We start from the raw sequence: 14,371 nt of genomic DNA on the forward strand, positions 1-14,371 counted from the left end.
AGCACATGATAAGTACCATAAGTACCAAATGATAAGTATCATATGATAAGTACCATATCATAAGTACCATATGATAAGTACCACATGATAAGTACCATAAATACCATATGATAAGTACCACATGATAAGTACCATATGATAAGTACCACATGATAAGTACCGTAAGTATCACATGATAAGTACCACATGATAAGTACCATATGGTAAGCACCAAATGACAAGTACCACATGATAAGTACCACACAATAAGTACCATATCATAAGTACCACATGATAAGTACCATGTGATTAGTACCACATAAGTACCATATCATAAGTACTGCATGATAAGTACTATATCTTAAGTACCACATGGCAAGTACCACATGATAAGTACCGTATGACAAGTACCACATGATAACTACCACACGATAACTACCATATGATAAGTACCACATGATAACTACCACATGATGAGATCCACACGATAACTACCACATGAAAAGTACCACATGATAAGATCCACATGATAAGTATCACAGGATAAGTACCACATGATAAATACCATACTTGTAAGACATTGATACTGGAGCCTTACACGAATTGATAGGTTTTGATCTTTACCTAATATGTATGATGTGTCTCTACCTGATTTACCATATATATTCACTTATAAGTTGAGTCCACCTCCAAACTGCACAGATTCAGATCTGTCATAGCATAATAAGCCGGCAGATCTGTGTCTGTTCAGTTTCTTGAGAGTAATCAGTAGAAAAATATATAAAATAACTGGATTTGTTAGGATATTATGCAACAGCAGATTAGGGTATATGTTGTTTGGACTTGTCTTATCAGTGAGTATATATGGTACTTTATGTCTGTGTGTTCTACAGGTGTCCGCAAGCAATGAGAGCATGTACGATGATGCCTACACTGTACAGCTTGTTCAGAGATATGCTGTCAGAAATTTCAATTTTGTGGCTGGAATGGTGCCTTTCCTTCAAAACCTAATCCAGGATGTAAGTTGATTCTGTTTTCCCTTATCAGTTCTACAAATCATACCATACAGTTTTTGTCACATTGATCAAGGTGACCAGAATTGGGTGTTCATCAGTGAACAGTATTTTTATGAAGGGTAGGGGGGACACTTAATGGGGAGAGAAGTGAACAAAGTTGTGGTAATATACATGACTTTTCTGTTTTCATTTCCTTTTATATGCTGATTTAAGACAATAGAGTTCATATGAAAACAATCATAAAAAATCATTTATTATACTGTTACATTTCCTTATGTTTTTTTTTTTTTTAAATCATGTTTACTATTACAAGCTATAGGTCAGTGTTAGTAGCAGAGTCCTTCATACAGTTCATTCACACATACTATGTGTGCCAGCTGTACATATGTCATATAATTCATTCACACATAATGTGTGTGCCAGCTGTACATATGTCATATAATTCATTCACACATACTGAGTGTGCCAGCTGTACATATGTCATATACTTCATTCACACATACTGTGTGTGCCAGCTGTACATGTCGTAAATTCATTCACACATAATGTGTGTGCCAACTGTACATATATAATTCATTCACACATACTGTGTGTGCCAGCTGTACATATGTCATATAATTCACTCACACATACTGTGTGGTAGCTTTACATATGTCACATAATTCATTCACACTTACTGTGTGTGCTAGCTGTACATATTTCATATAATTCATTCACACATACTGTGTGTGTGATAGCTGTACGTATGTCATATAATTCATTCACACATACCATTTGCTAGCTGTACTTGTCATACAATTCATTCACACATACTGTGTGTGATAGCTGTACTTGTACATATAGTATGTCATACAGTTCATACACACATAACTGTGTGTGCCAGCTGAACATATAGTATGCCATACAGTTCACACATAACTGTATGCCAGCTGAACATATTGTATGTCATACAGTTCATACACATGTAACTGTGTATGCCAGCTGAACATATTGTATGCCATACAGTTCATACACACATAACTGTTTGCCAGCTGAACATATTGTATGTCATACAGTTCATACACACATAACTGTGTATACCAGCTGAACATATAGTATGTCATACAGTTCATACACACATAACTATGTGCCAGCTGAACATATAGTATGTCATACAGTTCATACACACTTAACTGTGTGTGCCAGCTGAATGTATAGTATGTCATACAGTTCATACACACTTAACTGTGTGTGCCAGCTGAATGTATAGTATGTCATACAGTTCATACACACTTAACTGTGTGTGCCAGCTGAACGTATAGTATATAATAGTTTGCACAGCATCATATTCCCATGTACTTGGCCTTCATATCTATATGTCTCTTTTCAGTTCCAGAATGATACCATATTGACAGCTAGGAAAACACATGGGATAATTACAGTGAGTTAGCATTTTTATGTTGTGAATCATTTCTATGCCTCACAAGCTTACTGGCTTTGTACGGTTCATACAACCTTGAATAATTCCTTGAATTTGAGGATTCGCCCTGAATCCTCAAACAATTGGTTTTATTCTTGAAAAGTCTTTGAATTTGTAAAACTGTAAATTTTACCTAAAATCTCCTTGAATTTGCCTTGAAAAAGGTGACATTACAACTCAATAAAATGCATCAAGTTTTAAAGGAAGAATTACTGTTATTTATATATTATCCAAAAATAGTGAGTAAATGGAATAAAACTGGATTGATCAAATGATAACTAAATGTTACAAAGGAATGTCTTCAATCAGCACTGTTAACCAATCACAATATCATTCACATATATGTCACATACTAAATGTTATAAAGGAATGTCTTCAATCAGCACTGTTAACCAATCACAATATCATTCATTTATATGTCACATACTAAATGTTATAAAGGAATGTCTTCAGTCAGCACTGTTAACCAATCACAATACCATTCACATATATGTCACATACTAAATGTTATAAAGGAATGTCTTCAGTCAGCACTGTTAACCAATCACAGTATCATACACTTATATGTCACATTCTGAATGTTATAAAGGAATGTCTTCAGTCATCACTGTTAACCAATCACAATACCATTCACATACATGTCACATACTAAATGTTATAAAGGAATGTCTTCAGTCATCACTGTTAACTAATCACAGTATCGTACACTTATATTTACTTTAGGACATTACTTAAGATAAAGACATTTTGTATGTAGCTGGTAACAGTTTTCAGACTTTGTCAATACAGTATACAGTCAATAGATACAGTGTGTTTATATCAGTGTATACAGTCAGTAGATAGAATGTGTTTATATAAGTGTATACAGTCAATAGATACATTGTGTTTATATCAGTGTATACAGTCAATAGATACATTGTGTTTATATCAGTGTATACATTCAATAGATACATTGTGTATATATATGTGTATACAGTCACTAGATACATTGTGTTTATATAAGTGTATACAGTCAATAGATACATTGTGTATATATATGTGTATACAGTCACTAGATACATTGTGTTTATATAAGTGTATACAGTCAATAGTTACATTGTGTTTATATCAGTGTATGCAGTCAATAGATACATTGTATTTATATATATTGCATTTTATCATCCATGATTACTTATTAATTGAAAGATTTTCTCAAATGGCTTCTGTGTTTAAAGTTGCTAAACATTTTTTTTTAGATAAATTGTTTTGGTTCACCTACCATCATGATAACAAAGTAGAAGAGACATGTCTGTGTTGAGGGTGAGAATAACAAAGTGTGTGATATTTCATTCTTCCAAGTTAGATTTATATTGATTGACATGGTATTTTAGTTAGTCCAATACTTCCATTGGTAACATTGCAGACTTTGAAGGACCTGAAGGCATTTATGCTGCCTGGAGACCAGCCAGAGAAGGACTGCCAGAAGTTGATGAGGAATCTCAGGGTATGTAAATAATTAAAACCAAACATGCCTGTTTATTCTTACAAAAATACATTACCAAATCATAATAACTTAGGAATATAACCACTACTTCATAGATGGCAGTCAGACAGTTATCTCCCTTTAGATGTATGGATTGGTACTAAATTTCATTTATACATCAGTTACAACATTCACTCATGCATGCCAGCATGCGGTCTTTAGAGACCCCCACAAAACTTACATCAGGAATTTGATGTACTTGACTAATCTCATGGAACTAATAGTCCATGCATATTTCCAACTATTTCTTGCACCTGTCTAGTTTTTCTATCTATTGTAGAATTACATCTTTGTTGAAAATTATACATGTTAGGTTCCTCTTTGTAGTTTACCTCCATGGGTCTTTAGTTTGTGCATTCAACAGTTTGTACTTGGGTTTTGTACATTCTGTAGTTCAGATTATAGAAGTCATACAGGTAATTTGTTGCCCATAGAAAACTATGTTTTGCAGCATCCACCTTTGTGAGTTCTAAATGATGCACTTGTCTTGTGTTTAAAATGTCCACTTACGTTAACTAGTAAGTTTTTTATAGATAGTGTATAATCAAACAGTGTCCATTTCGATGGATATAAAGTGATGCTTCAGTGACTTTGTAAGTAACTAGTAAGTTTTCTATAGATAGTGTATAGTCAAACAGTGTCCATTTTAATGGATATAAAGTGATGCTTCAGTGGCTTTGTAAGTAACTGGTAAGTTTTCTATAGATAGTGTATAGTCAAACGGTGTCCATTTTGATAGATATAAAGTGATACTTCAGTGACTTTGTAAGTAACTAGTAGGTTTTCTATAGATAGTGTATAATCAAACAGTGTCCATTTTGATGGATATAAAGTGAATCTGCTTCAGTGACTTTGTAAGTAACTAGTAGGTTTTCTATAGATAGTGTATAGTCAACCAGTGTCCATTTTGATGGATATAAAGTGATGCTTCAGTGACTTTGTAAGAACAAACTAGTAAGTTTTCTATAGATAGTGTATAGTCAAACAGTGTCCATTTTGATGGATATAAAGTGATGTTTCAGTGACTTTGTAAGTAATTTGTAAGTTTTCTATAGATAGTGTATAGTCAAACAGTGCCCATTTTGATAGATATAAAGTGATGCTTCAGTGACTTTGTCTGAATAGACCGTCACTTGGACTTTTGTTTCACTGGTAATTTCTGATGAAAATTGACTGTAGTAGCCCTGGAACATCCACTTCATAGTTATAGAATGGCATTTGTCTGACTACACCATGGTATAAACATTATTTTTCTCTATTTCTTTTTACTGAGTCTGTGGGGAGGACTAAATGTAAGCAGTGTAAACACCTGCAGGGCATCGATGATAACTGTAATGCATGTTTAGAATGCAAAGGATGCCACTTACAAAATTTATATAAAGTAGGCACTGTTTGGCCCAAAATTCAGTGGGCTACTTTACTGGGTTGACAATCTAACCAAAAAGGAAGGTCAATAAATACATTTTTAGAAATGAGGGTGTTATTAGAATCAAATGAATGCTGATGCAGCCTTGGTCAATAAATTCTTGCTGGTACAAGTATGGCAGATCAGAGGGCTCACCAGCCAAAAGCAACTCAGAAGAATGCTTTCAGCTATAGCTCTAGATACAAACATGGCTTCAGCTTCACTACTAACTCAATGAGACTTTTTGCAGCAGTACCAATCGGTCTGATACCTCAAGCAAATAATGGGCAGTGCACTCTCCCTGCCAGATGAGCCAGATTGAGAACGTGCCAGTGCAACTCATATACTGTTTTGCACAATGCAAGTAGGGACCTGTTTTGTAGATCACATATCCCATAACTTGTCTGATCATAAGGAACTTAACAACATTATGGAAGATACGATGACCCTATTTTATCACAATAGGGTTCTAAATCAGATTGCATGAGGTCAGCAGCAAAGTTGATCTAAACTTAATTAACATCAAATGAGGGATCTGCTTGTCCAGTATGCCATCCTAAAAACAAAACACTGGCACTTTAATGATCAGTTAACCCAGTCTAATGTCAAAAGGTTCTAGACCCAGTCTAGTGCCTCAGTACTGTATATATTTACTTATATGTTAAGCCCAACTGCAAACTGCAAACACCCAGATCTGCCATCACATAATGCACTGGAAGATCTGGATCTGTGCAGTGTGTTAGGAATAATCAGTAGAACAAACAACATACACCCTGATCTGCAGGCACATTATGCTGTAGCAGATCTGGATATTTGTTGTTTGCAGTTTGGCTTGAGTATTACAGGGTTTACTTGAACTGGAATCAGTTTAGGAATCAGTCCAAGTTGGGATGATATAACTTGTACAGCTCTTTCTCATGCTTATGCCACTAAAGGTGGTCATAGAACAGTCTGTACAAGTTTGGTTTAGGCTATGGAAATGTTTAAGGTATGGAGGCCTGAGACGTTGCTAAGGATGGGGAGGAGCTTACTTGGAACTGACTGGAAGTTACAGTATCTCAATCAGGATAACTTCTAGTTTGGTTAACCATCACTTTCAACAATCTTCACCAACACCACTTAAGATTTGGAAGAGATGTCAGAATTGTCACACTCCTTTAGAGACAATGAATTATGTTCACTAACACCCTTGTCCTTGTTTGAGTTAATGATGACAAGAGATAATTCTACTTTTCCAAGAAATGATCAAAGTAGTCTTTTGCTTGTTACTATCCATCTCCTCTTCCACCCACAAGAGATGGAGGGAGTTACATCCCCTTGTCCAGGAGAGAGGCCATCTCTGGTTCCCAAAGGTATGTGAGGTAGCTTTAAATCTTGGATATGCTTGGCTGGAGTATTGACTCAATATGCCAAGACAGAACTTTGGGAGAGAGGGGAAAAAATTTCTCCCACAAATCTAGTTGCAGTTGTATAGACAGTAAATGAGAAGCTGCTGAATGACATGGAAAAGTTGCCTGCAGTTAAATCCTACTGGGAGAGCATGCCTTCTGATTCAGTAGTAATTGAGGTAAAGACGGCAGTTTGGTACCAGTAACTAAATCTAAGGGGAGATCATTCTGTCTGTCACCTATGTGGGCAGACAATTTTCAGATTTCATAGCTAAATATTTTTGCTGTGTGGGCTGGATTTGGGTTGTGGTTATGCTCTAAGCTATTATGATTTAATAAGCATTACTAAAGAAACATATTTTGCTCAAAAAATTGGTTTTTCTTAATTGTAAACAATGCAATAGTTAAAGTTGTGTATCATCACTATCATGAATATTAAATGTATATGGACCTTTGTCTTTTTGTCTTGCTTATATATATGTAAGTATATGATATGTATGTGTGTGTGTGTGTGTGTGTATATAGATAGATAGATATAGTCATGTATAAGTCAAATCCAACTGCAGACTGCATAAACCAAGATGTGATATTCCCTAATGCATTGGCATATCTGGGTTTATGCAGTTGTTTGAGAGTCAGAACTAGATCAACCAGCATAAAATATAATATGCATCAGCAGATCAGGAGATATGTTTTGTGCAGTTGGACCAAACTTAAAATTGCTGTTTTTCTTTAATGAGGTTTATGATTTATCTATGTCATCAGTAACACTGTTTGGTGGTTTATTAAAAATAGAACTGCTTTTTCTACTGTACTCACTATCTTGATAAAGCAGTTGTTCATCTTGCTTCATTCTAGCCCAGTTATTATAGCTTGATACCGATTCAATAAACATGAATCGATGGTAGTAACATTTCTAATTACAGGTCATAGACCTATTGGTACAGCTGTTACAGTGTCCCCTGAAGGAGGGGGATGAAGAAACCCACATGATTAGAATCTTCAAGGAAGCTTATGATGTTCTTCATGCCTACATGATTGGCAAGAGCCGGAAAAATGCTCTTTACTTTGCCAAGTACATTGACTTCTTCCAGACACAGTTCACAAAAAAGGTTTCTCTTTTACTTTTATCTTAGATTTTTCATCATCAGATTTCTACATGGGTATAAAATATTGTTAAAAACGTTTAGCACAGTAGATGCAACACTAACATAGAGAGTTGAGAAATACAATTTTCATTACTTTATATTTCTTCATATCCATACAAATTCATTTTACATATATACTTGTTTCTCCTTAGCACTGTTTATTTGACTCAAACATGCTTGCAATCTATACATGTGTGTTGAAAAGTTTACATGATATGAAATTTTAGTTGAAAAGAAATTAAAAAGCAATTAATTAACACAAAAACTTTACTTAATATCTCGGTAAATTTTATCTAAGTACATCTATTGACATGCCACTTTCTTGTTTCTCTTTCATTTTGTCACTGAATTTTTGAGTATTTTGATGGTCATTCACTTAAAAGTCTAATTACACAATAATGTTTGCAGATTAAAGGATTATACGTATTAACTCACAATTGATCTTTTAAAGAATGTCTTGAATCATTAGAATTGGCATGCCTTTATCTTTGGACAAAAGCTTGATTTCTTCAGAGCAAATAAATAGATCATGTAATAAAATTCAGATTTGATTTAACTTTATTATGTGAATTTAAGGAACTTGTGAAGTTTAATGTGCATTTAATGATATTTTGTCATGGTTGCCTTTTCTTCAGGGTGGCATTGGACTGAATGTGGCACAGATGATTGTTGAACTGATCAGAGACAAGAGGAAAATTGTGGACAGAATCACAACACACCACATAGACATCTACATTGACTTGCTGCAACATCACCAGGTATTGGGAAGTGGTATGAGTGGTGTGGAATGTAAAGAAATAAAAAAGAATTGCATTTTAATAATTATTGGTAATCTTGTACATGAAAAATTCATAACAAGGTAAAAGTAGGGCAGCATACTGTGTCAGATTGGACAAAAATCAATTATTTTATAGATATCAGATTGATATTTCTTTAAACTTTAATATCCCATATATATTTAAATGACAGGTAGAAGATATATATTGATGACTCTTGCACAGTAACTGTTTCTGTTTCCATTCTATCAAATGATGTTATGCTTCAGTTATCTTCATTTATAAAAAAATGTATACTTTTATTTTTCTTTTAGAATTTTCGGTATTTAATTTGACCACTTAAAATTTTTTTATAAAATATTTGACAGCATCAGTTAATGACTTCTGTACAAAAATTATGACAGGCATAATTAGATTTATTTTCATGTTGATTGTATTGTCTGTAATTGTTTGTCACATTGTCTTTAAAGAAAATCTTTTGGGGCGGTGTGTACAAAACTTAAATGCAAAAATATTCATTTTAATTTTCAACTTATTTCAACAGTACACAAATTTGCAAATATTATGGAAATACTGTATAATTACAGACTTTCCAATATGTTTTAAATTATGATACATGCAGGATTCATCATTTTAGTAAGTTATTTTATCACTTAGTTTGTATCCCTTTCATTCAGTGTTTGCAGTATAACATTTTTGATATGTCAAGATGTTAACATATCACTTTATGTGAATCTTATTGGTCTATGCTGTATATTCATTACCGATTGACTGCACCCATGGGAATTTTCCTTGCCCCACCTTCTGGAACCTTTTGCTTTAGTATCACTTTCAAGATTTTGGTGGCCATCTTTACAATCGATTGCCCTGGGGGTATTGGAGAAAAAAGGTTACATCTGTCAGAATATGGATAATGTACCCCACAGGGACTCATTACAAATATAATTAAGGGCATCAGTCAGTGGATAGAGGGCTGGTAGGGGTAGTCCAAACATGTATAACTGGCACACCACCCCTGTTTATGGTTCAAATGGTGACCTAAAGGAATAGTCAATCTCACCTTTTTTTAGGAAGAATGTCAACAAATACCAGTCTCCAAATTGACAGAAAGTTATCTGTTTTGCACAGTGTTGTGTGATATGTCATATAATTATTTATTCTTATCATATAGCTGGTACACTTATCATACAGTGCTTGTGGTTTAATATTGTTTATATGTCAACATGTTAAGATATCACTTTATGTGAATCTGACTGGTGCAAATAAGCCAATGAAATTCGTATGCTGTATTCTTGTTACTGACTGATCATGACCATGGGAAATTTCCTTGTCCATTCCTTCTGGAACCATGGTTTTTATTAGCATTACTAACAATCGATTGCACAAGGGGTATTGGATAAAAAAAATAGTTGCATCTGTTGGAATATGTCCAATTTATCCCACAGGGGCTTGCTTGTAATGAAATTAAAAGTGTTGGTCAATCGAGAGAGGGCTGGGGGTCCAAATGTAAAGCTAGAACATGTGCCATTGCACCACTATCCACCCCCAGTACTAATATTAGTACATCTTCTTCATGGACCTGTTATGGCTATGATATCATAGCTACCTGTGATAAATTCTGGTGTTATGAAATATAAGTAGTGCATGGCCCATTTAAACATAATTTTCACACTTGTCAGCATTGAATATTAAACTTCAGTGATTCATGTCTGTATCAATGGTCTAAAAAATAGGATATATTTTAATACCTACATGAAGACATAAAGGACTTGTAGGGTTGCAAGGCACAATAAATTATAACTGTCAAAATGTTTTAATATCATGTTTAGTGATTTTTGGATTATTAATATATTGTTAATTTGGGTGGTTGTGATTGGAACTTACTTTGTATGGGTTTGTATCCCATTATCAATGTTGGTCCAAATCAGTCTTTTTGGTCATTGTGTTTTGGCCTTTTTAAATCCTATTCATTTTCTCGGATAAAGAATAGTTCTGATGTGAATATCTTCACATCAAGTGTCCAGATATAGAGTAACTCCACTGCCAAAGTTCTTGTCTAAGAGCGAATCGCAATTCACCCACCATCATACTTTTGAGCATTTCTAAGGTGTTAAGCATCATTTGAACTACTCATGTCTTTCCTTCACGCACTTACGACCAAGATTTTTCCCATCAACCTTTGCATAAGACCATTGGGTCTCAAGGGTCTAAATACCAATCGTGTGTCATATTCTGGCAGATGCATTTTGACAGGCAAAGACTATCTATATGCAATAAGAGAACAGTGAAATAAGAAAGCTAATACGACTATGGCATGCTTACTATAGAGATCACATTATAACAATATAAACCATTACAGACGATATTATATTCCAAATGATATGAAATAAACCTACAATATATTCTTCATCGTTGAAGAATTAACAGTGCTATACTACAGTAGTGTTGGTTTAACCGATGGCCTACATCTATATTGACTCGAGTGATAAAACAATAATCTGTTATATTGTTATATAATTGCTGCATATGGAAATTCAAATAGATACATGTATTAAAATATCAGTATTGTTGCTACGGTAAATAACTAAACATGTATAGAAGGGAGCATTCATTGTAATATTCCTACAGGGAGTATTCATTATTTCTGTATTACATTAACGTGACATTTAGTTTATAAGAAGAAAAACAATTCTAAATTTATATTTCAAAGTATTTGTGCATTCTTGACCATAACAATACTAAAATCGCTGGGAAACACATTTGAGTGGTATCGTTTTTCATGTGTTCTATAATTCAATTTGTTTTGGGTTGTACTCTTCCCTGAGAAATACATTAATCGTTTTTAATGATTGTTTTATTATGTACGTTCTTAACTTTGCACTGAGCCACACATTTATGTAATGAAAGAATTTTAGGTATTATCGATTCAGTTGGACCTATTTCAGAGTTCTGACTGAAACATTACGATTTCATTCTTGATCCGTTCATGCATATGGCACAGTTAATATTTACCATTACTAGCATTTATTAAATCGTTGAAACTTTCCTGTCTTGTGATTAAAATCCCAAGTTGACATCTAGTAAAAGCTGACCTTGTGCAGCAGAAGTAGATCTCAGGACGCTACACTACCCAGCCCCCAGACAAGTAAGGCTTAAGTGTCAACTTATAAGAGTAAAAGACTCACCTCTGTTTTGAAAAGAATGTTGACAAATGCGATCTCCCAACAGACAGACAAGATCTAAAACAGCATCATGTCATCACATGAAATATCATTTCTTTCCTAAATTAATTATTACTTTTTTGAAATATATGTTTCTTTTGGAGGTTTAAGAAACTTTCTGCTTTTGAAAATAGAATCATTTGATAACATTGACATGAATTAAGTCTAAAAAATGTTCTTTATTTCTTCTTTGTTTTGTGTCTAGAATTATCGTTTCCTTGACTTGCTGAATGTGCTTTGTGTCTGCGATGGAGTGTCCATTCCTAACAATCAGTCATACATCACTGAAAAGTGGCTCAAGTCAGCTACACAGGCAAGTGCAGAAATGATTATTAAATAAGGCTACATAGTGTTTACTTGTTGGAATAAAACCATGATTATTAAATAAGGCAACATAGTGTTTACTTGTTGGAATAAAACCATGATTATTAAATAAGGCAACATAGTGTTTACTTGTTGGAATAAAACCATGATTATTTAATAAGGCAAAATAGTGTTTACTTGTTGGAATAAAACTGTATGTCCTTTTCTGAATGTCAGATTTGGAGAAATACCCGAAGTTAAGACAAAAGCAGCTAATAAAAGAAGCATATTTAGTTGTTTGCATTTTTTTCGTTTGTATCAGCGGTTCTTTTTCTTTTTTCATGCCAGGCACATACTGATATGTGAAGGTTAGGGCCCTGAATTCACCTCTTTACAAAAGAGAGAGTATATGTTGCATGGTTCAATATGAAAATACATGTACAATCGTTCCCGCTACTGATAATAATTGCATAGACTAAACTTATCAAATGTGAGGAAAGAGAGAGAAAAAGTACAAATTATTTTCTGGAACAAGGCGATAGCAACTAAAATTTTAAATTGCTGAAGCCCACGATAGCAGTGCTTTGATGGTGATGGTAAAATTTAGTGTACAGTCCACCCCTTTAGTTTGAAAATGATGATGAAGACAGTTGAAGAAGTTATTGATATGTTAAATGTATTGAACTGTTAGATAATTATTGAAGTGATTACTGCGTAATACCATTTTAGTCTGTTTCAGTATTTGTTTCGGAGTGTTTTTATACTGCCTGATCCATAAATGTAATAATTTCTCTACATTTATGCTTTATTTTACAGAGAATAAATCATGCTTTTCTCTTACATTTCTGTTTATTGAAATTTCTAACCTTTTTAAAAAAATGCCAAATTTTATTGTTTATGTAGAGTTATGATTTAAGGAAAAAGGTAATCTTTTAGTGAATGATAGCATAAATAATAGAGTTGTAGTGCAGAATATTTTGTGAATTATAGCAACTTTAAAGAATGATAAACAAAATGTCCTAGAATGATGGGACATATCTTAATTTTTTTATGCTAGTCACATATCCAGGATGAATTTTCAAGGCTTGATAAACCTAGCAAAATCTATAGTTGAAGAGTGTATCATATATTTCTGCTTCTAAGTATGGATATTTCTTGTACTTGGGTAGATATTTGATGATTATAAATATAAATTAATTGCTGACATGCTTAATTACACTTTTCTGTTGACATAATATTTTTATATATTCAGAAAGATAGTGTGTATTTAACAGACAGGGGACAGAATATCAACCAAAAGCCAAATATTGTTTATGTCTCCACTGACAATGGACATGGATGGACCCCTCTACATGAGTTTGTCAATGTATGTATCTAATTAGCCTATAATTTTAATTCACAAAGTCTTTGGTTCAGACATTGATGTAACCAATTTAGAAACATACCCAAAAAAGTAGTTTAAAATTTGGTAAAAATGAGAACATTTGTTTAAGAAGTTTAAAGTGTTTGTTCAGTTTTGAGCAGCCAGATAACATTGCAAATACGATATTGTAAATTGTTATTGCTTTTGATTTTCACCCACATGGAAGAACAGGAGAATTTTAATTGGCTGTAAGTCCAAGTGATCTTATGGTATGGTCCTTCATAGCTGTACAACATGTGGCACATGTCATGCATATGTCAACACTTGACATTTTCACCATCCAGTATGGCTGCCTCTACTAAGAATAGAAAAACCATTGAACAAGAATGTTTTAAAAACTACTCAACAGAATTTCATCAAACACTGAGCAGAGTATTTATAGATGAAAGCATTTCATTCTTATACAAATAATTCTGATCCAGCATCCAGTATGGTTGCTTTTGCTAAAAGATAAAAATGGTAAAATTACACCTTGTAGAAACCAACTCGTAATCCCTCAACAATGATGGATGTGATGTTTCTGATGCTTGTTTGTAGAATTTTAATTCCAAATATTTTGCCAAGTAACTGGCTTGTACTTGCATGAAGTCTAATTTGAGACTGAATAATGAATTAATTTGGAATGGCTTTTTCAGGACTTTTTAAATTTGGGCTTTCATTTTGATAAGAGTAATGTTGTTCATAAAAATAACTTTATATATTTTTAAATTAAAATTGATAACTATTTACAG

The 14,371-nt window shown here is 33.5% G+C and overlaps 1 protein-coding gene across 1 annotated transcript in view; it reads left to right on the forward strand.

Moving 5' to 3' along the window:
• Positions 1-14,371, forward strand: part of LOC149779970 (inositol 1,4,5-trisphosphate-gated calcium channel ITPR2-like) — a 290,413-nt gene that overhangs the window by 94,579 nt on the left and 181,463 nt on the right. Inside the window, exons 14-21 of the mRNA XM_089936693.1 lie at positions 873-998; positions 2,365-2,415; positions 3,857-3,937; positions 7,696-7,881; positions 8,553-8,675; positions 12,120-12,214; positions 12,622-12,628; positions 13,470-13,583. Coding sequence (XP_089792819.1) covers positions 873-998; positions 2,365-2,415; positions 3,857-3,937; positions 7,696-7,881; positions 8,553-8,675; positions 12,120-12,214; positions 12,622-12,628; positions 13,470-13,583 — 783 coding nt within the window. The remainder of the gene's footprint in view (positions 1-872; positions 999-2,364; positions 2,416-3,856; positions 3,938-7,695; positions 7,882-8,552; positions 8,676-12,119; positions 12,215-12,621; positions 12,629-13,469; positions 13,584-14,371) is intronic.

The sequence above is a fragment of the Sinohyriopsis cumingii genome, chromosome 16, assembly GCF_028554795.1.
Source record: "Sinohyriopsis cumingii isolate HCF-2022 chromosome 16, ASM2855479v2, whole genome shotgun sequence".
NCBI classification, from domain to species: domain Eukaryota; kingdom Metazoa; phylum Mollusca; class Bivalvia; order Unionida; family Unionidae; genus Sinohyriopsis; species Sinohyriopsis cumingii.